General features: G+C 40.2%; 1 protein-coding gene across 1 annotated transcript; it reads left to right on the plus strand.

Annotated features, from left to right (window-relative positions):
• Positions 1-505: 505 nt before the first annotated feature.
• Positions 506-5,383, plus strand: stx7l (syntaxin 7-like; the record flags this gene model as incomplete). The annotated part of the gene is given in 10 exon segments (XM_035679105.1): positions 506-623; positions 1,742-1,835; positions 1,930-1,999; positions 2,297-2,387; positions 2,475-2,612; positions 3,489-3,535; positions 3,623-3,713; positions 3,852-3,924; positions 4,639-4,721; positions 5,184-5,383. Coding segments are annotated over 9 exon segments (774 nt in total). The 3' UTR covers positions 5,280-5,383.
• Positions 5,384-22,593: the final 17,210 nt, after the last annotated feature.

Genomic DNA, 22,593 nt, shown 5'->3' on the forward strand with positions numbered 1-22,593 from the left:
TGCTCATGGGGCGCTGGTAACGTGGGAGCCCCATCACTCCACCATCTCTCTCCCTGTTTGCATGTCCACAAGTGCATGAAGTGTGTATTTCAGCCTGTGTGTGTGTATAAAAAAAGAGTGAAAAGAACAATTTCCCCTAGGGGATTAATAAAGTATACTTCTTCTTTTTCTTCTTAAAATACTGGCAGGGACCACTTTACTGCAGAATGAGTACTTTCACTTTTGATAGTTTAAGTCAATTTTAAATCAAGTAATACTTACATACTTTTACTTGCAGTGGCGTATTTTCACAGTGTGGTATTTCTCCCTTTATTTCAGTAAAAGATCTGACACATGATTTAAAAACACACCATTACAGAGACCTGTCTTACTTTTACATTTATGAATCTTTGGATAAAAACTGAAACTAACTGAGCTGAGTAGATTTAGTACTGTAAGCAGAAATACATGTAGAACAAAAGTAATCAGAATATGTATGTTCAGTTCACTTCGCTGCTCCATCCAGCACAGCCCATGCAGTAACTCCTACCAATGCTTTTAACTCCACTGCTCCACACATCATGTGACGGGGGAGTGGCAGAGAGTCCGGAAATACACCGCTGCTGCTGCAACTCTCAACAAAGGTAAAGTCCAAACTTTTACACAACTGAGCTGAACATTCAGAAAGGGTAGACAATACTGATCCATCACCACGACACACACTATCTTATTGTGCTGGTTTTCATCTCCAGGAGCGAAGAAATGAAACGTGTTCTCCGGGAAAACGAGAGAGAAAAAGTCTTGAAATTGAGCTGCGACTTTGATTGTAACTTCATTAACTTCTGCGTGTCGGAGTCAACACTGGAATGAAAGTTCACTTATTGAACAAATGAGTTTAAATGAAATAGTGATCATGTATGCTCTGAACTCCACTTGTCATTGGAAAGCTCATGTGATTTCCGCATTTTTCTCGCTGGCAGTTGCTGAAGAAGAAGGACACACACACACACACACACACACACACACACGGACGGACAGACAGACTGTGAGGGCTTTTTTTATTATTAAAGCACAAGGCATCATTCAGTGTAAGAAGCATTGACATTATTCTCGCCCGTAGCAATAACAGGGCTGACTCCATTGGAGAGTTTCTTAGCAGATGGTTATTTGCATACAGGCCATGGTTTCAATCCTGTTGAGTCAACAGTACAGGAAGTCTGCATGACTGGCTGTAGTAAACATTCCTCCACCCAACCCTGCTGGGCTCCATATACAGTAAATAAGAGCATTAAAAAAAACAAAGGATTTTAAGCTTTTAACAGTCACCTAAAGCACCTGTTAAATGTTGGTCTACATGGGGCTGTTTGAATGGTTTGAGCTAGGTGGGCAATAGTTCCAGTTAAGGGACATTTTTTTAATTTTTAATGCTGCAACATTATTATTTTACAGCTATACAACAATATTTTAGTCTAGTTTTTCATTTTTTTTTTTTTGTCTGGCAGTGAAATAATCACAGTAGATATTTTTGCTGTTTTGGAGAAGACGTTTTTTTTTTTAGATGTCTACATGAAGCCTGAACCTGCTTCTATTAAAGCTTCCACACAAGGAAGCATAGTCATTGGAAAAAAAAAAAACCTAACCAAATGGTTTTCAGCCGAGATGCCCAAAGGAACAAACAGAACACACTGAAATAACTGCAGTAATGACTGTCTGGCTCAAAAATCAATGAAGTGACAGTCTGTGTTGTTGTGTTTCCTCCAAGCTCTCCACCATGGCCTACCATGCCGGGACTCCAGAGGATCCCAGTGCTTTGGTCCACAACATCAGCTCCAACATCCAGAAGCTGACACTGCTGAGTAATACACACACACACACACTCAGAGAAGAAGACATCATCAGACACATGAAGATACTTCAGTACAGATAAACAATGTCTTTCTTCCTCACCAGCCTCTGAGCTGCAGAGGGCAGTTTCTCTGCTGGGAACGGAGCAGGACAGCAGCCAGCTACGACAGACGCTGTGAGTTATGGGGGCTCGGGGTCACATTTGTGTAATTGATCTATTATGGTGAACATCGTAGTACAGAAGAGGTTGGAGAAACTGCTAAACTTTTTAATCATGCCTGTCTGAAAGTTGTCCAGAAATCATTGATACTGATATTGCATTTGAAAGCTAATGCAACCTAATGCAGATATTGGAAACTCAACATCTGAATCTCTACCACTTCTCTTCTCAGCTGTTTGTTTTCATATTGTCTGGCCAGTATTTCTCTGTCTTCATGGAATATATAAAAAAATATTTGTCTTTGGTCACCAGACAACAGAAACAGCAGCAAGGCAATCAGCTAGCGAAAGAGACTGACAGACTGATCAAGACATTCAGTGCGCTTCCTGTTGGCGCTGACCAGGTAACTTAATTCAGCTTTTCGAAGTCACTTGTTTCCCAGTCTTTTTGCTGCCTCTCTGTTAACATTGTTATTCTGTGTGTGTTTCAGCGGCAGAGAAAGATACAGAAAGAGCGTCTGTTGAATGACTTCTCCGCCGCCCTGAACAGCTTCCAAAAGATCCAGCGGCAGGCAGCCGACAAAGAGAGAGAGTTTGTGGCCAGAGTCAGAGCCAGCTCCAGGGTGTCGGTGAGTAACCCGCTGTGCAAGGTCACAAGGTCATGGTGTACACCTTTGATAAAGACAGGGATTAAATAATACATTAGTGAGTGTCCCATTATCCATATAGCAGCCTTGCTTGTGAAAAGTGTCCTTTTTCTGGCCCCTCTGCCACATGGCCCAATAACAATATTGAGGCTTTACATGAAGGAAGCATATTTAGGTAAGAACAGTTGAAAGCAGCATTCAACAAGGCAAAAGATACAGAGGCAGCCTACTAAGATTGATACTTTATCTTAATACTGAGTTGGGAAACAGAGCCCTCAGTGTCTTTTGTCAGATCATACAAACATCTCAACACCTGTGAAATGAGGCATCCCGTCCTATTTCTGTTGTTGGTTTCTCTACTGAAGCTGTGTATTCATATTTATTTAAACTTAGTGTTTACAAGAGAAGTTTCACAAGATTCAGTGCTCACATTACTGTGCCACAGACAGTGCCTTTAATTGTGACTGTTTTAGACACCGGTTCCCTCAGGAGAGTGTGCTTGCTTGGCAACTCTGTTCCCTCACCGCTTATCTCACTGCACAGAAAAGTATCTGTATCTGCTGTGCTTATGCTGATAAGCAGGAACAGTTCCTTACTGCTTTAAATGGTTGGTAAGGAACGTATCTCGGCTGGTTTTATTTGCTGTATGTCACCACACATACATTCTTGACAATACGTTGTGCTGCTTACTTACTTCAAATTATGTTTAATGAGGCCATGGGCACTGTAGGTTTTATAGCACCCAGTACATACTGACATTGCTGTACCCATAATCACAGTAAAGAACGTTCTATGCATTATATTTGCAGTAACAAGCACACAAGTATGTTTATGCAAACTTCTTATTTCCTTTTACAGGGAGGACAGCCTGATGACAGCTTTGGAAATGTGTCTCCTTTTCATAGGTAGGTCCATTATTTATGATCGGTATGATCATTTCTGTCACTATCATTATTATTATTATTTTTATTAATCTGCATTTGTTCTTGCAGTGATTCCCAGGCTCAGGCTCAGGCTGAGGCCATCACTGAAGAAGACTTGAGGCTGATCCAGGAGAGAGAGTCGTCCATCAGGCAGTTGGAGGTACAGTTAAGAATGTCCATACCAGCATGGCCACTTATATGTACAGCATCTCATCAGCTCTGTGTTTTCTGTGTTCCCCACTCACACATGTGTGACACCTTTCACATGAACCATCTTTCTTTATGTTGCTTGATTCAGGCTGACATCACAGATATCAATGACATCTTCAAGGACCTGGGGATGATGGTCCATGAGCAGGGAGACATGATAGGTGAGCTTCAGTCACCTGTCCCTAGATTACTTGTCTCTTCCTCCAATAATAGTCTAATAAACTTACAACTGAAACATCTACTTAATGACAACAGGAACATGTGCTGGGTCAACGGTCTTATAACATACGCCACCTTTTATTCATGGAAAAAAAATATGTTTTCTTATCTTATCCTGAACACATTAGCTAAAAAAAGTCAAATATAACTTTCAAACTTGCACCACAGGTTTTTCTTTATAGAGATGACCCACATCATATCATCATAGTTGTTTTTAATCAAAATATTTGAGCAGGAAATGGCAGCTTTACTCAAATGTGTTTTGAGAAATTTGCCTATTACTCTCTGTTGCTGAGAGTTCGATGAGAGGATCAATACCACTCTGCACGGTAAACATGAGGCTACAGTCAGCATCTGGTTAGCTTCGGTCAGCACTCAGACTAGAAACACAGGGAAACAGCTCGATTGGCTCCGTCTCAAAACAAACAAGGTCTGACATGTGAATTAGTAGATGCTGGTAGACAGACTTTGCAACCTTTGGATAGAGTCCACCAAAAAAACTCCAGTGAACTCCAAGTGATTTTCTGTGCTAACCCGTCTACTTCTCTAATGACTGTGAAAATATAAGTTTGTAGATTTGAGCCACATGTGCTCCCCCTCCTGTTTTTCCCACCTTCCTGCATTAACAATGTGTGTGTTTTCTGTGTGTCCTGCAGACAGCATAGAAGCCAATGTCGAGAATGCAGATGTGAGTGTCCAGAGCGCCACACAGCAGCTGGCACGTGCTGCGGAATACCAGGTAAAATTCAATAGGACAGAGAGGGTGATGAACAGAAATGAGGAGGGCAGATACACATAAAGAGGGATTGAGGAAAGGCACAAGAAGAGGAGAGGCATGCAAATGTATTTCAAAAATGTTAGAAAAGTTTGCTTGTAACTGGTGGACCAATTAAGAAATCTACAGTAAGCAAGACTGGCTGCTGTAGGTGTCTCTGAGGTAGCAGTGTATGACTCCTCCTCCTCCTGCACAAGGACTCCCTTGTGTAACCGAGTTCTTAGTCAGTTTGTTTTGGTGACTACAACTTAGAGAAAGAGGCGTAAAGCTGAAAATAAAATAAAAAGCTGAGTCACAGGGTGATTCATGCAGTGGCTGTGAGTCACTTCAGACCATCCGAGTAAATCAACCTGTCTCTCTCTAAATTCAGATTACACTTATTTATTACACGTAAAAACCATTCTGCGTCTTTTTTTCTCCCCCCAGCGGAGCTCCCGGAAGAAGATATGCATCCTGATGATAGTGTTGGCTGTAGCTGCTACCGTTATTGGACTCATCATCTGGGGCGCTGTCAAATCATGAGGGCTTCTTCTTCCTGTCCTCTACCTCTCCTGTTTAGTCATCTGCCCGGAAAAAGGAAGAAACACCGTCCCTCCTCTCTCCTCCCTTTCTCCCCCCCCCCCCCCCCCCCCCTTTTTTTTACGCATNNCCCCCCCCCCCCCCCATGAGGGGAGTCATCGAGACTTTCTGTCTGTCTTTGAGTTGATTATATTTTTAAAATATTGAAGTCCTTGTTGACAGGACCGCACACTCCTTCACTGTGAAAACAAAATTTGCTGGTAGCTTTATTGTTATAATCAGCTTCAATTGAATTATTAGTGTCTGATTTAGGTATGATTTACTTTGAAGAGGGAGGTGTAAACAAAGGTGGAGGATTGCTGTGTTCAGTAGTGGCCATGTTGGCTCCACCAGCTCTTAATGTTGTATCAATTACAGTACAGACAATGCTTCTGGGTGCAATGAAGCGGCAAGTTGCTGCTAGGCGGGTAAGAGGCGATTAACCTTCAGGTCAGTCTCTTCAAGATGTCAATTTGCTGCAGATGCTTTCCTTTATCAGGTTAGATATGAAAAACCCACATGCTAGAAGATTATCCACAATGAAACTATAAATCAATTGAACTATTTAAATTTGGCAGCATCAAAAGCCAGCCCTGGTCCATAGTACAACGCAGCCAAACTACATTCAGTTTATACCCTCTATTTATCTCCTACATTTGAAGTTTATGAATAATTTAAATTAATAGTTAATTTCTATTCAAATCCATGTGGTATTCTATTAATGAATAAAGAAATACTGTAGATACCCATCCTCACTATATTACACTCGACTATCAGACATTACAGTTAGATTTTTAGATTTTGATTTTTGTGCAGATTGCTGCAAGGAGATTCCACACACAAAGAATGTAAGTGCAACGTGTAGATTGTGGAGGTCAAGTTATAGTTGTGTATATGTGTTTTATGGTTTGTTTTGACCTACAGTACTTGCGGATGCTTCATGCAAAGGCCCTGCACACCACACTGATGTCTTCAATTATGTGATTGGTTAGACAGTTTGTATGTAGGGGCTTTACTCATAGAAAGGTTCTGATAGTTATCATTATGTTTCTGTGACTGACAACAGTACATGTCGCTATAATCCTAACATAAAGAAACCAAACTTGAAGTAACCCAAAGTATAGTAAGTTAAAGCAAACACTAATAATTATTTGCTACAACTATTTCACCCAAATGTAAAATGATGATCATATGTATATTTTTAATACTGAGATTTAGCTGCCTACCATGTGCTGAATAAATTACCTGAATGTACTGGACTTCAAATGTGAAGAGTGATTTGTATTGAAGAAATGTGTTTTTTATTTTAAATTAAATTATAATTTACCCATTAAAGTTTATTACTCTTGTCTAATATGAAGGCAACTCAAAGAGTTTCCTTAAAGGTCCAGTGCATAATGTGTAGGAGAAATTAAATATAATATTCATAGGTATCTTTTCATTAGTGTATAATCACCTGAACAAAGCAACTGTGTTTCTTTTACCTTAGAATGAGACGTTTTTATCTATAGAGGAAATTGATCCTCTTCTGCAGAGTCCGGCATGTTAAACCGGCATGTTTCTACAGTAACTCAGAACGGACAAACCTAACACTGGCCTTTTGTGTTTTGTTGCCACCTTAGTTTCCCCTACACACTTGAAAAGCAAGTAGTATTCAGTTAGTTGCAATCTGCAACCTCACTGCACACTGGTCCTTTAATTATTATACATGGCTACATTATTGTGCAGTACAAATACAGTATATTAGATTTTGTATTTAAATAATCCCACATACTGCTTCTTTGAGTTAAACCTATTATACAGTGTTCCTCTAGTACTATATAGTGTAACTGTTGCACAGATTGTTATTCAATAGTTAGTTTTACATTCAAAGTTTAATAAATGAGAAAAAGACCGGCAGGTTGCTGGATGAGAGTCAGTAGACAGGTCGCTTCGCAAGAGTTGGAGAGAGTTACAGATCTGGGTTCGATGGCCTCTTTCTTATATAAGATCTTATTTATTTTGCGACCTTTGAATGCACAGAGTTAGTGGAATTGTAAATGCAGCAGCTGCATAGAGGTTAGTAAAGTGGAGACTGGATAGGAACATGAAGTAATGGTCTTGCTACCTCAGTAACTGCTTGATGACTACCTTTCTGACCCAGACATTTAACTCAGCTCCTTCTGTATAACTCCGTATCCACCAGTAGAGAACAGTAAATTTATATTGGCAGTGAAAACTTGCTGAACTCAAACAATTTTTAATTGTATCTGCAAATGATGCAAGATCTTGTTCCTGTTTCTTGAGAAGATAATGAACTCAGCATTTTGTGCATACAAGAACAACCCAAAAGCATATAAAAAAAAAAGAGGACCAATGACAGATCCCTGTAGTAGGCCTTCACCTTTTGTTAAAAGTGCTCGATTATAGTGAGTTATAAACACATTATGTCATCTCATTTCCAGTTTGAACTGAAGAAAGTAAGTCTTAGGCAGCCATGAGGATGAGATCAAGGAGCAGACAGGAGTTAGCTTGTATATGTCAGAACAGACGGTGTTGGAGTTGGATTGGGATGTGGAAGTAACAGTCTGCTGTGACGCAGAAGGCAAAAGTTTCCTTGGCGGAAAGAGAGATGAGGAGGATTTGGACACTGTGTTGTAAATACATCACTTGGGCAGAAAATGGGTTGAACTGGGCGTCAGTAGGACAGGGAGTATTTTGGGCTGGTTACACACACAGAAAGTAGCAGGTTGCTACAAAGAGCTGAGCAGGATTTTCCTTCCAAACAGAAATGTCTCAGCTGAGGAGGAAGAGGAAAGTTTGACCGGGTAAAAAGTACTGCAAAGGAAGTTTGGTTTGGTTAGAGGTGGATATGGGAGCTTATTCAGTTTTTCTTTTCAACTGACATGTTATTTTCTTTTACATTTCTTTTACTGTTTAATTTCAGAAAAATGCAAAACAGCAATCCACATGTCATTATAACAGACAGGTATCAAGGCTGAACTTGTTGTTGGAAGTAACCTGTTAAAACCTGTCTCCTCCTATATAATAACATATTGTTTCTGGGGCACAGAGGCTGTTTTTCTTGCCTGCTGATGTAGAAAATATAATGACAGGGGTTGGACTCGCTGGAGGACTGTACATAGAAGTTTCACTCTGCTGTGATGCAGATATGTTGATGAAATAACTCATCTGGGCAAACAGTGAGCTCACTGTCAGGTCTTTTAGGTACGTCATTAGAAAAAGGTTTGGAGGAAATAATAAGTTGCTTGTAGTTTTCCTTTTCATTAAGAAGCCAAAAAAGAAGCTGTTTTAAACTAACTTGTGTTTTTGTTTTATTTCATGCCATTTGTGCCATTTGTGTTTATTTTGAGACCCGAGGAAGACTAGCAACCACATTATCAGAGGCTATAATAGGAATACTACAAAAACTACATAGTGGAAGAAATACAACACTTGCAAACCATTAAAGAAATTGTTTTGACATAATGAAGTTGTTGTTGGTTTATTAAATATGCATTCATTTTCATTTTCAACAGTTGTACACAGTAAGATAACTTCTAAATCACATCTTATACCTCCTGAATTGTGCATTTGCTAAATGGTTATATTTATTTATTTGTTTTTAAAAAAAAATTTAAGTAATTCTTTCTGCCAGCAGGGGGCAGTGCTGGACAGCTTACCATAAGTAAGTATGTATACTGTATGTCCACAACATACCACTACATAATGCCATCACCCTGTATTGGCATTATTGAAGGTACAGTTATACAATAGCTCCACAGTATACTGTAATTCAACCACTGTTTATAAGTGTACACAAATGCAAGGGGTAAACGTGTTATTAGAATAATATATCACATTATATAGCAATAAAATAAAACCAAGCTAAATCCCATCAGATCTTTAATGCAGCCAGTTAGGGCTTTGATCTCTCCAGAGTGAGATTTTTCTGGTCCGATCCATGTTAATTAGCTTAGATCAAAGTCCAGTCTGTCCTTAAAAGTGGTTGCTCGGTTTCAAGCCCTTCAGCAGCCACCGTGCAGAAATGTCCTTGAGTGGGACAATGAATCCCTGCTCTGCTCTGGTGTGCTGATCAGCTAATAATAATGATCAGATAGAGCAGTAATAGCTCTACAGTAGTACATTATTTTTCCAGTTGAAGTCGTGTTAGCAATAGCCTTGTCCTTGTCATAACTGAATCCTATTTTTAACCATCCTCTCTTCCTCTCTTTTCTCCTCCTCTCTCCTGTCCTTTCCTCTCCATTACAGCACATCTACAGTGCTGTATCTATGAAGATGCCCTCACTATTTTTAGGGCTTGCCAAGGCACACAGGATGTCAGCACTCTTTCAGGACAATCGTGTTAATAGAAACTCCATTCACGTCAGGGTAATGGTGATCAACATGTATTTGGACGGGTTACTTAAGAGGGACATAATTTGAGTGCTGTAGGGCACATTATCCTGAGTACTAATAAGTCAGTTAATAAATAGAAAATGTATTTGGGGTCTGTTAAATTTAGCCTCAGGCTTGCTGAATACTGGACTACACTGTTTCATGGAGTATCAGTTTTATTAATATAGCGTCAACTTGTAACAGAAGTTATCCCTTCATTTAGAACAGACCTATTTACAGAGACCCAAGAAAGTATTGTCTGAGTATCACACCAGTCTTAAGATTGCATCAGACATTTTAATTTTCCATGAGTGACAAAGTAACTTCAAATTATTAATAAAGCATCAACGCCTCTGCAGATCTGACCAGTGCCACAGAAAGTTGAAAGTCAAACCATTAAAGTCTGTGTAAATGAGCCTGTGTTGTTGGCATCTTTAAAACGTACCTGTAACTGAGCATCCCAGTCTCCATCCATGATGCCTAACTTGTAATCCTCAGGTCTGGTCCAGAGCCCTAGAGGGCAGCATTCCTCCCAGCAGCCCAGGAATGTAAACTTAACTTTGGAGTCCAGCTTGGGTCCAGCAGGAGGAATGCAGAGTGTTTGCTGTTAAAATGTCCTCTCTCTGAAAAGGAATATGTAGGGGGAAAAGAAGTCATAAATAAAGATGTGGTAGAGCTGGCACTGGTTGGATGACAACTGGCACTAGAACAGAAAAACATGCTTGCGGGTAAGGGGGTTTTTTAGATTTAGAGGCTTCTGTGTATTCTGGTAAATATTGATGTTTTTCTGAAGAGGAAGTAGCTCTCAGTTATGTGACAGGATGTTCCACAGTGAGAGGAAACCGCTGCACTCACCTGCTGTTTCAAAGTTTAAATTCCAAGCTCGCATGCTGAAGAAACCCCTCAGCACACCTGTGCCGAACTGTTTATTCCCTCTGCGATGAAAAACATCAACTACTAACATCAAAGAAGAGCAGATACTGTGTTTTTGAACTTGGACAGCCTCTCATATTTAAGCCTACAGCGGGAAACTTAATATGTTGGTGGCTGCTGGTGGGAGCATAGTGGTAAATGTCGAAAAAACTTCAATAACCAGAAACCATGTGATGTGATGTCAGTAAACAGCATGCAGCATGCTCATATTTACTAAAGTGCCTGGTCAAAGGACCCCAAAGGAGCAAAAAAAGTTAAGACATCTATATATGATACCCTCAAAACCTTTTTAGTGTCCAACCTGTATCACATCTGCAAAAAAAAATCTGCAGAAAAAATGAATTAGTAAAGAATTATGGGAGTAAGACCTTGTTCTTGCAGCCTCAATTCATGCCTCATGCAATATCTAGTAGTGTGCCACCACATATCTGAGTTTTTCAGTTCTGATTAAGTATCTTTAAGGCTGCACTAATCAATCAATGGATCAAATGACTATATGAAATGTGCGGGTCGCTCATAGCAACGAGCCTTTAGAGAATCATCACCCGACTGTAATTCCCCCTCAGCCCTACAGAGCCTTTTAGTGTCTTTAAACTCACTGTTTTGGATTTTCGTCCTGGTACTGCACTGGTTTTTCCTTCACGCCCAGCAACAAACAGCAGACAGACAAAGTTAGCAACTACCTGGTGAATATAGTGGAGCATTTAGCATTGAAAGAGCCAGATATTTGCCTCAAGAGTCTGTTTTGGAGAATAAAATGGAATTGGCCAGACACCATACTTCAAATTAATGCTAATATTGGTCTGTCTCTGCTGGATGTGTAAATATTCACACAACATCAACATTATAAGTTAATAATATGTCAGTGTTGTGTTGTCTTGATGCGTTGCACCAAAATGGCCAAATAATAACTTCTTGCAGGTTTAAGTCATTTTCAAACATCTGGAAAACTACGATGAAAGTCTTGCTGCTTTTGACTTATCACTGGATATCCCATGACTTTATTACCTCTGCAGTTTGAAATATAATTTTCCAGTTTGAGACATTTTCAGTTGTGTTGCTGTATTGCTTTTAGCTACTTGTTCATGTCTCATACTCTGCAGTTTCTCAAGCTATTATTGTAAATGCCTCACGGGCCTGTGTGTTCATTTTTGCATTGCAGGGACACCACAATATTGTCTAGGTGAAAAACTAACCAGTTTGGACTGAAAAAAGTCCTATTGCTCCAATCTCAGTTCTATTCTCTGTTTCCCTAGAGTAACTTGTTTCTATGGCTACTTGTTCCATATAGTTTAGCCTTGTGGTTTAAATCCTGACTATAAAACTGAGATTGATATTGGAGGGTGATTTGTGTTAACAATTTCCTGAACTCCTAGTTTCTCATCCTGCAGACATCTCTGATTACAGCACAAATTGATTTATTCTTTTCTCACGCAGGAGAAAGCAAGGGAGGCGTTCATCAGCTTCTACCTCAAATATTTTCTGTGTGAACAAGTTAAATACCATCCTGGTTTGCTCACCTCAAATCATCTCCTATATGTGTAGGAGACTGTTTGTAGAGATGAATGTAACCAGGAGAAAAAATGCAGGAAGGCAAACTATGGTGACCTACGTACATACTGCAACAGACGTCATAACCTCCAGCCACCTCTCCGTTGGTGGGGATGAAGAATGAAGGAGGATGGAGGTAGGGACGGAGGAAGGCTGGGAGGTAATTGAGGAATGGATGTGTGTCTCCTAGGTGGCCATGTTGTTGCTCTGGAAGGATGTGGGCACTGGTCAGACCACACACACATACACACAAATGGAGACACACATGCACGCTGGTTGCAAGGCCACGCCAAGCTTCAGCTCTAGTTATTGTTATGCAGTGGTAAGGATTTAACTCTGAGGCCTCACCATGATGGAACCATAGGAATTAGAGTCTGGGTTAGTACACTGGTAGGTATTTGATTCTCGGTTTCTGTAATGGTGGGTAATAAATTGTGGGTGGTGGGACTAGAGGAATTTGGCTCTGGGCTAGAAGTTCCTGTTGAACTAAAGTTACACTTGGAGGATCTGGATGAAGAAGGAAAAACATGCCGGCAGAGTAAGCTAGATGGCATCCGATCCAAACTGCATATTTTTGGGAATTAGGGAACCAAATCTACATCATTTTCAATGTTTGTTGTTCTTCCATGGCAATAGCTACGTGCAGTCTTCAACATATTTGGCTGTTTCGATTGATGGACTATAAAATGTAATTGTGAGAATACAGTAACTTGCTGGACAGAACACACACCCTGATAGTCCATGTGAATTCAAACAAACAACAAACTTTAGAGTCAAAGTCACTGATGCACAGATAGATTAGTGGAGCATCATTGTAAAGCTGTGTTTTAAAAGCCCCTGAAATCTTGGTTTTAATTCTTAAAGGACCAGTTTAGAGGATTTAGGGGCATCTAGTTGTGAATTTGCAGATTGCAACCAACTGAATACAGCTCGCCTTCTATCTAGAGCCAGTATTTGGCTCATTCTAAGGTAACGAAAACAATAATTCTTATTTCCAGGTGATTATACACTAATGAAAACATACCTATGACTATTATATTTATGTTGGGATCCTCTTAAATGTTACACACAGGACCTTTAAGTATTTCACTTAATAAGAAAAAATCAAAGCTAAACTTAAAACATTATTTATTATTTATTATTCATTAAGAACACTCCAAACTCAGTGAATCTGCTTCACAAGGACTGAGTGGGTGTGGTTTGACCAAATTCGACTGACATTGACGGCTATACGAAGAAACAACCCAACACAACAGTCGACCGGCGACCATTGTTTGTGGTTCGACTGGGATTCTTTTTATCAGGTCAGCTTGTTGCGTTGCCTTCTTCTTCTGGTTTTCTGACTTAAGAATTGGAGTTGTGAACTAACTACTGACAATTCATTTGCATTTTGTTTTGCCGAATTACTCAAAATTTTGTTACAATTTGTAATACATGATACACTTGGATAGATCTATCACAATTTTCTCTGGAAGTACTGGAGTATTTACAGTGGACTGTATATTTGACTGACAGCGCAATCAAGCCTGGATAAGTAAGATCTACAGAATATGTGGAGGTACTTTTTGGTTATAAAGTATCAGTTCTAATGTCAGTCTCTTGACTAAAATAATAAAGACCGTTTGCATTGTTAGCACTGCAAAATGATTTGCTAAATTAATAATTCCTCAAAATTGTTCATGACATGTTCATAGACTTTAAATATAAGTGTTCTTTGTTTGCACAAAGGAAGACTTAAAGTTGAGATTTAAAACACTTGTTGGGATAGATTATTTTTAATTTAATTTAATTATTTATCTGAATGCAGTCGACTTACCGAACAACACCACACAACCAGGAATGCACACCCATTATTTACAGATCCTGGCCCTGAGCCCTGAGTGAATTATACCTGTTAATCAGCTCCATTGAAAGGCAATCGACGTCAGAGATGGACAAAGCTAACAGAAAAAGAGGTGTGAAGAGTGTGTGTGTGTGTGTGTATGTGCGCATGTGCGTGTTTTAGTAAGTAGGTGTTGTTGTCAAGGTCAAAGGTTAAGAGGGGTTGATGTGTTGATGGGTGGGGCAGTGGTGGTGGTCGGGTAAAAGCTGCTCAGCAAACACAGCCTGCTGTCACAAACACAGCAGATATATGAATAACCACAAGTCTGTGAGAGAGGGAGAGGAAAGATAAGTGTGTGAGGGAGGGAGAGGAAGGCCAAGAGGTGGATAGAGAGCTCACGAGAGGGAAAGAGTGAAGGAGGCCCTCGGTTTACTCACAGTGTTGTGATATGTTCGTCATGTTTTCACACCGGGGGGATTCTCAGACTGCTTGTTTCCATTTTACTGACTGGCATTTACCTCCAACTGTCAAGATGCGGCTGAGTTCAGTACAGCTGATATATGAGACTAGACAAGATGAGACAAAATGGGATTAAGTGTGCAGATTAGACGCACATCTCACAGGTGGGATGAGAAAAGGAGATACAATGAATGTATAAGGAAAGAAGAGGTGAGAGTAGATGAGTTGTGTTGTAATGAAATTAACTCTCATTTAATTAATGAGATGAAATGAGACAATAATGGTGAGACAGAGATAGTAGAACATGAAATTATATTATATATATATATACAGCCGTGTTCTTGGGAGGCTCATTTGTGCCATCTGATTCTCCACCACACCACAGTACCTAGTACCTCCTATTTGCACATACAAAATACTTTCAGGAACACTGCACATATAGACACAGGCTTGTAATATTTTATTTTATTTTCTTGAATTTAATTCATTTTTCTTTACTCTTTGCCTTACATTCTCCCGTGCTGCTGTGCCAACTTGAATTTCCCCTACAAGAGATCAATAAAGAAACTTATCTTATTACAGTAGATGAAAACTATACTGATAAAATGAAACTGAGATTAAATAACACAAGAAGACATACATTTGAGCAAGATGAGATGATATGATGATGAGATAAGAAGGGGTGACATTAGAGTGTAAATGAGATAAGACAGAATGAACAACATGTCAATACAAAAAGAGATGTAAGAGAGTAATCAAACAAGATGGGATAAGATTTACTATTCGAAAAAAACTGATGAAATGAAACACTTTACTAATGTGATGAAAAAGTAATAACATGATCTTTATTGAGTTGGTAAAACAAGATGTTATAAAATGAGACAAGATAAGAAGGTTAAATATTAAATTAACTTCACCGATTAGATGAAAAGAGACTAAATAAACTGAGAGCGACAAAATACCATCAGAGATTACATGAGTTCGTCTTCATTATTAGGGCTCTGGCATGCTTTGACAGGATTAATTGATGCAGTTTTTTGAAGTTATCTTTAGATTTTCTCTGCGGGCTCAGGCAACATCCTCTCATCCAAGACTTCGGACTAACTTCATCCCTGTATTTCTGTTCTGTGACCGGTTCAATCCGACCCTCAAAGCACAAATCTGCCACCACATCAAACACTTTGTTTTTAGCTCTCAGTATAGACTTTTGCTTTTTTCCTTAATTTATCCTGGGAATATTTGCCAAGCACACATACTCTCTTTCATCAACACCCTGCTTCACACGTACAAAGTTACACACATTCATACTTGGCAGCTGCCCAGTGCAACCACAGTCTTCTAGTGTTAGTCCACTGGGCAGCTCCACCAGAGCAATTTGGACGTTAAGAAATGTGCTCAAGGACATTTCTATGGTATTAGCTGAAGGAAAGGAGAGCAGGTCGCATTCACTTCCCTGATCCACATTTTTCTTGGCAAATCAGGGATCCAAAATCTCAATCTTCTCCTCAGCCCACTTGTCTAAACATAAGGACTGCACATATTGGAACTAGACCTTTTGTGTAATGAAAGACATTCTGAAGAAACAATCCAGCATTCGGTGAAATGATTTTGAAATCTTTGGCAGCAAATCAACAAACACTACCTGTTTCTCTAAAGCCATTTTATTAATTCTACCGTCCAGGCTATAGTACCTATCCAGGGTTTTGAAGCAGCCGAATGAAAACACAATGGTTTTTAAGGGATTATCATATTATCAGTTTACTTATTAACCTAAATTAGTTCATCGTAGTGTAATATTCTAGGTTTTGTTTCCCTTCAATTGGATTCTATGAAGAAAAAATACTGCTAAGACAGCCATCTGGCTCTGGGAGACAGCGCCAAGTTAAATGCTAATATCCTAACATACTCACAATGGCAATGCTAACATACTGATGTTCAGAAAGTATACTGTTTACCATGTTTACCTCCTTTATTTCACGTGTTAGCATAATAACATTTACTATTTAGCATTAAACACAAAGTACAGCAGAGGCTGATGGGAATAGTTTTGTAGGTATTTGATCATAAACCAAAGTATGGACCATTGACAGTATATGGACACATTCCTGGATTGTTGACCTGATGATGGAGTTTGGTGAAAAGTTAAGGGATCAGCAAAGCTAGTACAAATTATCCTGAGGGATGAATGTCTGTACCAGAGGAAATCCATTGTTGAGATGTTTCACTCAAGACCACAAATGTGTAGGCCTACCTCATCGTGGCGTTAGAGAAAAAGTCACCAAAATGATTTGGATTCATGGTCTGGGAACCACGAATGTCTGTACAAAATTAGATGGCAATCAGTTCAATAGTTGTTGAGATATTTTAGTTTGAACCAAAGCTGACAGACAGACATTGCCATCCCTAGAGCCACAATGGTAGCGTGGCTAAAAACTTGTGTAACAGCTAGTGTACTGTTTGTGATTTCAGTCCTTTTTGTTCAACAAGTTGCCGCATTGTCTAAAATGACACTTGTCTTTCAGCAGAACTGACATTATATAATTACCTAATCAAGTGCCAGACAGCATGGATGGTCATCCTCAATGGTTCAACTGTGGCTCACTGTTCCAGGCAAACGGCTCAGTGCTCACCTCTTCATAAGAGCTATGCCTTCATGCGGCAACATGTTCAGACCAGTCTGAACTGCCCCTTGCTAGGACACGGCCGCTCCAGCATCAAACGATATTTTTAATCAAGTGGTCAAAAGCTATTGCACAAACATTCTAAAGTAGCTTAGGTCAACAGTGTCCCAGAGCCTGTTCTGTTAGCTGGAATGCTCCTGTACGCTGCGAACAGGCCTCTCTTTGTGCTTCAGTCCAGCAGCCTCACGCCACACCGCACCGCTCTGGAATCCTGTTTGTTTTCTTTCAAATTTCTCAACCTAGTTCACTGCGATGTGGAAGCGCAGTGTGCCGTGTGTGTGTGTGTGTCCATACTGTGTTTTAAGGTGTGCGCCAAGTGTGCATCTGTGTTTGTACCCATGCAGAAACAGTATGGCTCATTGAGCATGTGCTCATTTTAAGCTGGTGCCAAAGTTCACAAGCTTTAAAGTGGAACATACTGGAGGGTTAAAAAATTATAAACTCAGAGCCTGTGTAAATCCAGCCAGCCCCAGTGTAGGTTGTTAATGTGAAGAGTAACAGATAGATGCCTATTGGACCAAACTCTGCTTTCTGTAGCCAACAGGCCTGGTTTTTAATTCACAGTTAGTCCAATCAATACAGGATTTTCTTGCTCTGGTATTTTCATGTGTGCGTCTGATTGAAATAGCAGGATTCCTGAAGACTTGTACATGCTGAATTTCCTCCACATTCTAAGACGGACAAAATCTTGGATTTCAATCTGTTGTTTTGCATTTCTGGACTCCCCCACATTCATTTCTAGTCAATCCACTTATCTAACCAGTAATCTGCAATTATCCACGATACAGAGGGCTTGTTAACGCCCTATGTGCTGAGTGGACAAACACCTTAGGCCTTCCTTCTCATAGTTTTAGTCCTCCTCCCCCTTTCTCCTCATTTCTACTGTTGGCTGACCAAACCAGAGGAATTCATTATCCCGGAAACCTTTTGCAGAACAGAGCGAGCCAAACAGGGCAAGGCTATTCTTCTTTCCTGGTCTTACTGACAATGAAACCATGTCATCCAATCAGCCTATTATTACTGCTACTGATGACCGCTGTTCTTTTGCCATATGAACTGTAACCCAGGCTACCTGGAAGCCTGCTTTTTACCCCGAACAGCCTGCTTCTCTCTGTAAACAGAGTGGATTTGATTTATGTTGGAAAGATGACTTTTCCATAGAAATTTTGGTATGGCAAAGCAAAGGGACTAAATAATGTTGAGTGGCCAGTTCAGTTTCAATGAGACAAACATTGTATCTGGAAATAAGAAACGTATTTTTCCACATATCCATCCACAGTCTGTACCCACTAATGCTTTGCAGGGTTGTGGGAAGCTGGAGCCCATCCCAACTCACACTGGGTGAGAGACGGTGAACACCCTGAAAAGTCTTTGACGAGGCTGACACAGAGTTCCTATATATGAACAGTCAGCCATTCACACTCACATTCATATGAGTTATTAATTCATCTAACCTGCACATCTTGGGACTGTGGGGGGAAACAAAACCAGACATATTTGTTCTTGCAGTTTAGCTTTTTTGGTCAGATCTTGCCAGAACAGCTTACTCTTAATTCCACTTTAGACCCACTGAACAGTGCAGGTAGACAGTGATAGTCAATTGAAGTGATTGTGGTATGCATCGTGTCGTTATTGGTAATGCGATACACTTGCGCATATATGTGTGCTATAATGGGATTATAAAACGGCTTGGCCTTGGCTGAATTCTCTGTTCTGATTGGTCAAAGGGGGGGGGCATTCATTCTCAGTAAGGGGACAACTCCTCGGTCTATGACCGTCTAAAAAGGAGTGCTCACCCATCAAAACCCTGTTCCCCTTTGCTAATAATTGTCTTGTGCTAGCGATGAAACAAGATTATTTGGTCAGTTTATCTCCTTCAGATAGGAAATGGTTTTACATTGTGCAAATGTGTCCATAGTATGTTTCAGAAACTTCTTTGAGGCACACATTTTTGGCATATACAGTACATAACAGCTTTTAACAAAAGTTTAGAAAATGTGGTGGGTGATCTAATGCATACTGAGCACTCCTGTTGTTCATGATGTTGTTATCTCACAGTGTATTTCTGAGCATCCATCTTTCGCCTGTCATTAAAGCTTTTCTCACTAAGGTGTGTTTGACTTTGTTTCAAACCCTTTACTGCTCCATTTCCAGTAACTTGAGGAAATGCCTTTTCTGGGCTGTCCCACTAAATGCCACATATAGGCGGCCCCTTCTAATACTGCAGGGTAGGCTGCTCTGAAAAGCCCCTCCAAAATACTCTGCAGGGCGGTGTGTCCCGAACGTCCTGCACCTGCATAAACACACCGAGCTGCCTGCCACCCTGCCAGGCACGCTAAACCACATGTCCAAAAGGCAGGAGAATAAGATACCTGGGAACAGTTACCGTGAGAAGCAAAGGTAAGATAGAATACAGTTAACCACAAAGGGCTGCAGTCAAAAGGCATGGTGAGAAAGGTGCAACCCTCCGTTTTTACATGCTTTGTGAAAGTGCAAAGTAAGGTTTAATTCTGCAAGTACACACAAAAAAACATGGTGACAAAATACAGAACACGTGTGTGATATGAAACAAAAATATGGTAAAATATCCCTAGCTATCAGACACAAGGAGACTAAACAGAGAAACCAGATGAGTTGGAGAGACAAAGAAAAGGAAAACATATCACAACTGAAATCAGATTGGGTGCGGAAAACCAATTTGGAAACTTCAGGGATAATTAAGTAAAATGAGCGTATGTAGGGTAAAAGGAAAAATGTGTTACGACCAGAGGGTGAGAAAAGGGCCTCTGAGACAGGCTGCGTATTGACACGCTGTGACAGAACACCTACCTGTCAGACGTGCCCTGTAAAGGTTCACCTCAGTGGGACAAGGCTTCATATTCACACAGCATCACATGACACCTTGTTGTTACGCAACTGTCGCACCCTTTAATCACTGTACTGTAAGTGAGACCTCACAAGGGGCCCTGGGCATACATGCTGCGCTGCTTTATAGCACATGAGGCTCAGTTTTGGCTAGCAGGGCCTCCGTATTTGATCATGGAGGAGTCTAAACTGTAAAACTGTCCTTAAGAAGTGATTTAGTCCAGCTTTTAAATCTTGTTTGCTCAATTCAGAAATATGAGGAGTGAGTAATAAATGTCTGGTGACCCCATCTGGGTTTGATACTGAAAGTTTTTTCTGCTGAGCTGAAAAGATAACTTCAGGAACAGAAGTTGAAGCAAAAATGTAATGCTATAATTCAATCTAGCAAAGAAAATAATCTAAAATACTATACATTCTGGTGATAAGTGGTCATTAGGCAGTCACGTCTACAAAATGCATTACATGAGTTGTAAAAAATCCTAGTTTGCTGCCACTGATTTGACAGATACCCGAGTGATAGTTCCTGCCTGCGTCATCGCCTCTGCTGCTGATGGATTTAAACACTGAGCAGGACTGGATACAGCTGGACAAACAGCAGTGCATGAGACATATTTGGGGTAACACATGTGGATGATGATGCTTTTAACTGGATTAAGATTTGTAAATCGGACAAGCTAATAATCCTTAAAGCAGACATTACAGTATGATGTACTGAAGGGTGAACTGAGTTTTAGTTGAACTTGCTATTTTGCACATTTTATGAAGTAGAATGAAGTAAATTTGTAGAAACTTTGAGGAATAATCTTAGGATATACACTAACTTGCTTTTTTGAAAATGTATCTGTTCAATATGAAGCAGGAGCCAGGACATGGTTAGCTTAGCTTGGCATAGCATAAAGATTGGAAATAAAGGAAAACACCTAGCCTGTTTCTGTCCAAAAGTATACAAAATCTGCCAGCACTTCTAAAGCAAACTCGTTACATCTCGTCTATTTAATCTGTACACAACCCAGAAAACTGATAAACTGCAGTTTACAGGAGGTTATGTGTTGGACTATTTCTTGCTGCAGTGACTTCCTGGCGTCTTGTTTTGCTAACGTCTCTTGGCTGTGGCGGTATATTTAGCATTTGGATACGAGAGTGGTGTCCATGTTCTCATCTCACTTGCAGCAAGAAAATAAAACGTATTTTCCAAAATGTCAAACTATTCCTTTAAGCTGATGGAAGTTATGTAATATTATGATTTTCAAGGAAAAAATAAGAAATGTTCTCATTGAGGAAAGTTTGCTTGGATTGGCTGCTGTCCACATCATAATGATTCAAATGGACAGCATGGTTTACTCGCCACTAATTTACCACTACACTATTTTAAAACTTTTGCGTCTATGCCCTGACTCACTCCTGCTGAGAGTGGAAAACATATTTCTTACTGTCCTGTGCTGAGGTAGGAGAAATGTGTGAAACTTGGGTTGTCTGTTGTCGGTTTGACAGCTAGCTGAGCGATGACTCTTTCCTGCGTCATCACTTCCTCCTCACTTTGCTGTGGAATCCACCTTCCGCTGTTCCAGCTGGGGAATATTCCATGTTGTTGTGAAGAGGATGATGGGAGCATAATATTTTCCACTGTCAGTTTGGAGTGGGCATGTATGCTGCAAGGTAAAGAACACTCTGTCAGCAGAGGACACAGTCGGATTTTTTACTTATTTATATGGGGATGTTGAGAAATGACCCTGTCTTCTCTTAGTTTGCGCATTAACGCCTGTATTTATTCGTACCCATTTTTTAACCTGCATCTTGTACAACAACTCTGTCCCTGCTTCACTGAGTTGCTGAATTTATAAACAACATTTTATCCTGTCTCTCTTGGTTGTCGTTAATTTTAGAAAAAGTGGCAGCAATTCTGAAAATATGATACTGTGAGAGCTACTTTTAGCGAAGGCAAAGGAAAACAGTGAGTAACAACAGGCCAGCTGTGACCTTCCAGCTAACAGACATATAGACGAACACAGAGGGGTCAGATTGCCACCAGACAGACTTGGGGCGAGGGTGTAGGCTGCAGTCTGACCTTGCAGCTCGCAGACAGATGGGGAGAGGCCTTTCGTTCCAGACACACAGACAGACAGGGAGGGGTCTTGTTAGCCACTGTGCAGAAACTGCATATCTGGAAACAATTAGAGCAGATGGGAACCCTGGCCAGGCTGTTCCTATAAGGCACAGCACAATTCTATCAAGAGTTTATTGGGAACAGTTTGCTCTCCTAATAAGTATTCGCTCACCAACACCGCAAGTTACAAAAGCACAGTTCATTACTTCATCATCTTATGAAGCAGAAACTAACACTATTGTTTTTCAACCCTTTGTTGGGTTAAGAACACATTTGTGTTTACACTGACCGCCTAGCAAAAGGGAAAGCCCTCGAAGAGTAATATTTTCACAGCCGTTTATAAAGGAACAGTCCGCCTTGCGCTAATCGTTCACCTTTTGATCATTTTGATTAGTCATCTAAAAACTGGCCTTGCTTTTTGCAGCATTCAGCACTAACAACTCCATCAGAAGACTGATATGTTGTTGACTTTGAATGTTCTTTCGT

This window comes from Morone saxatilis, unplaced genomic scaffold (genome assembly GCF_004916995.1).
Source record: "Morone saxatilis isolate NCDOM2014 unplaced genomic scaffold, NCSU_SB_2.0 Contig7, whole genome shotgun sequence".
Lineage (NCBI taxonomy): Eukaryota > Metazoa > Chordata > Actinopteri > Moronidae > Morone > Morone saxatilis.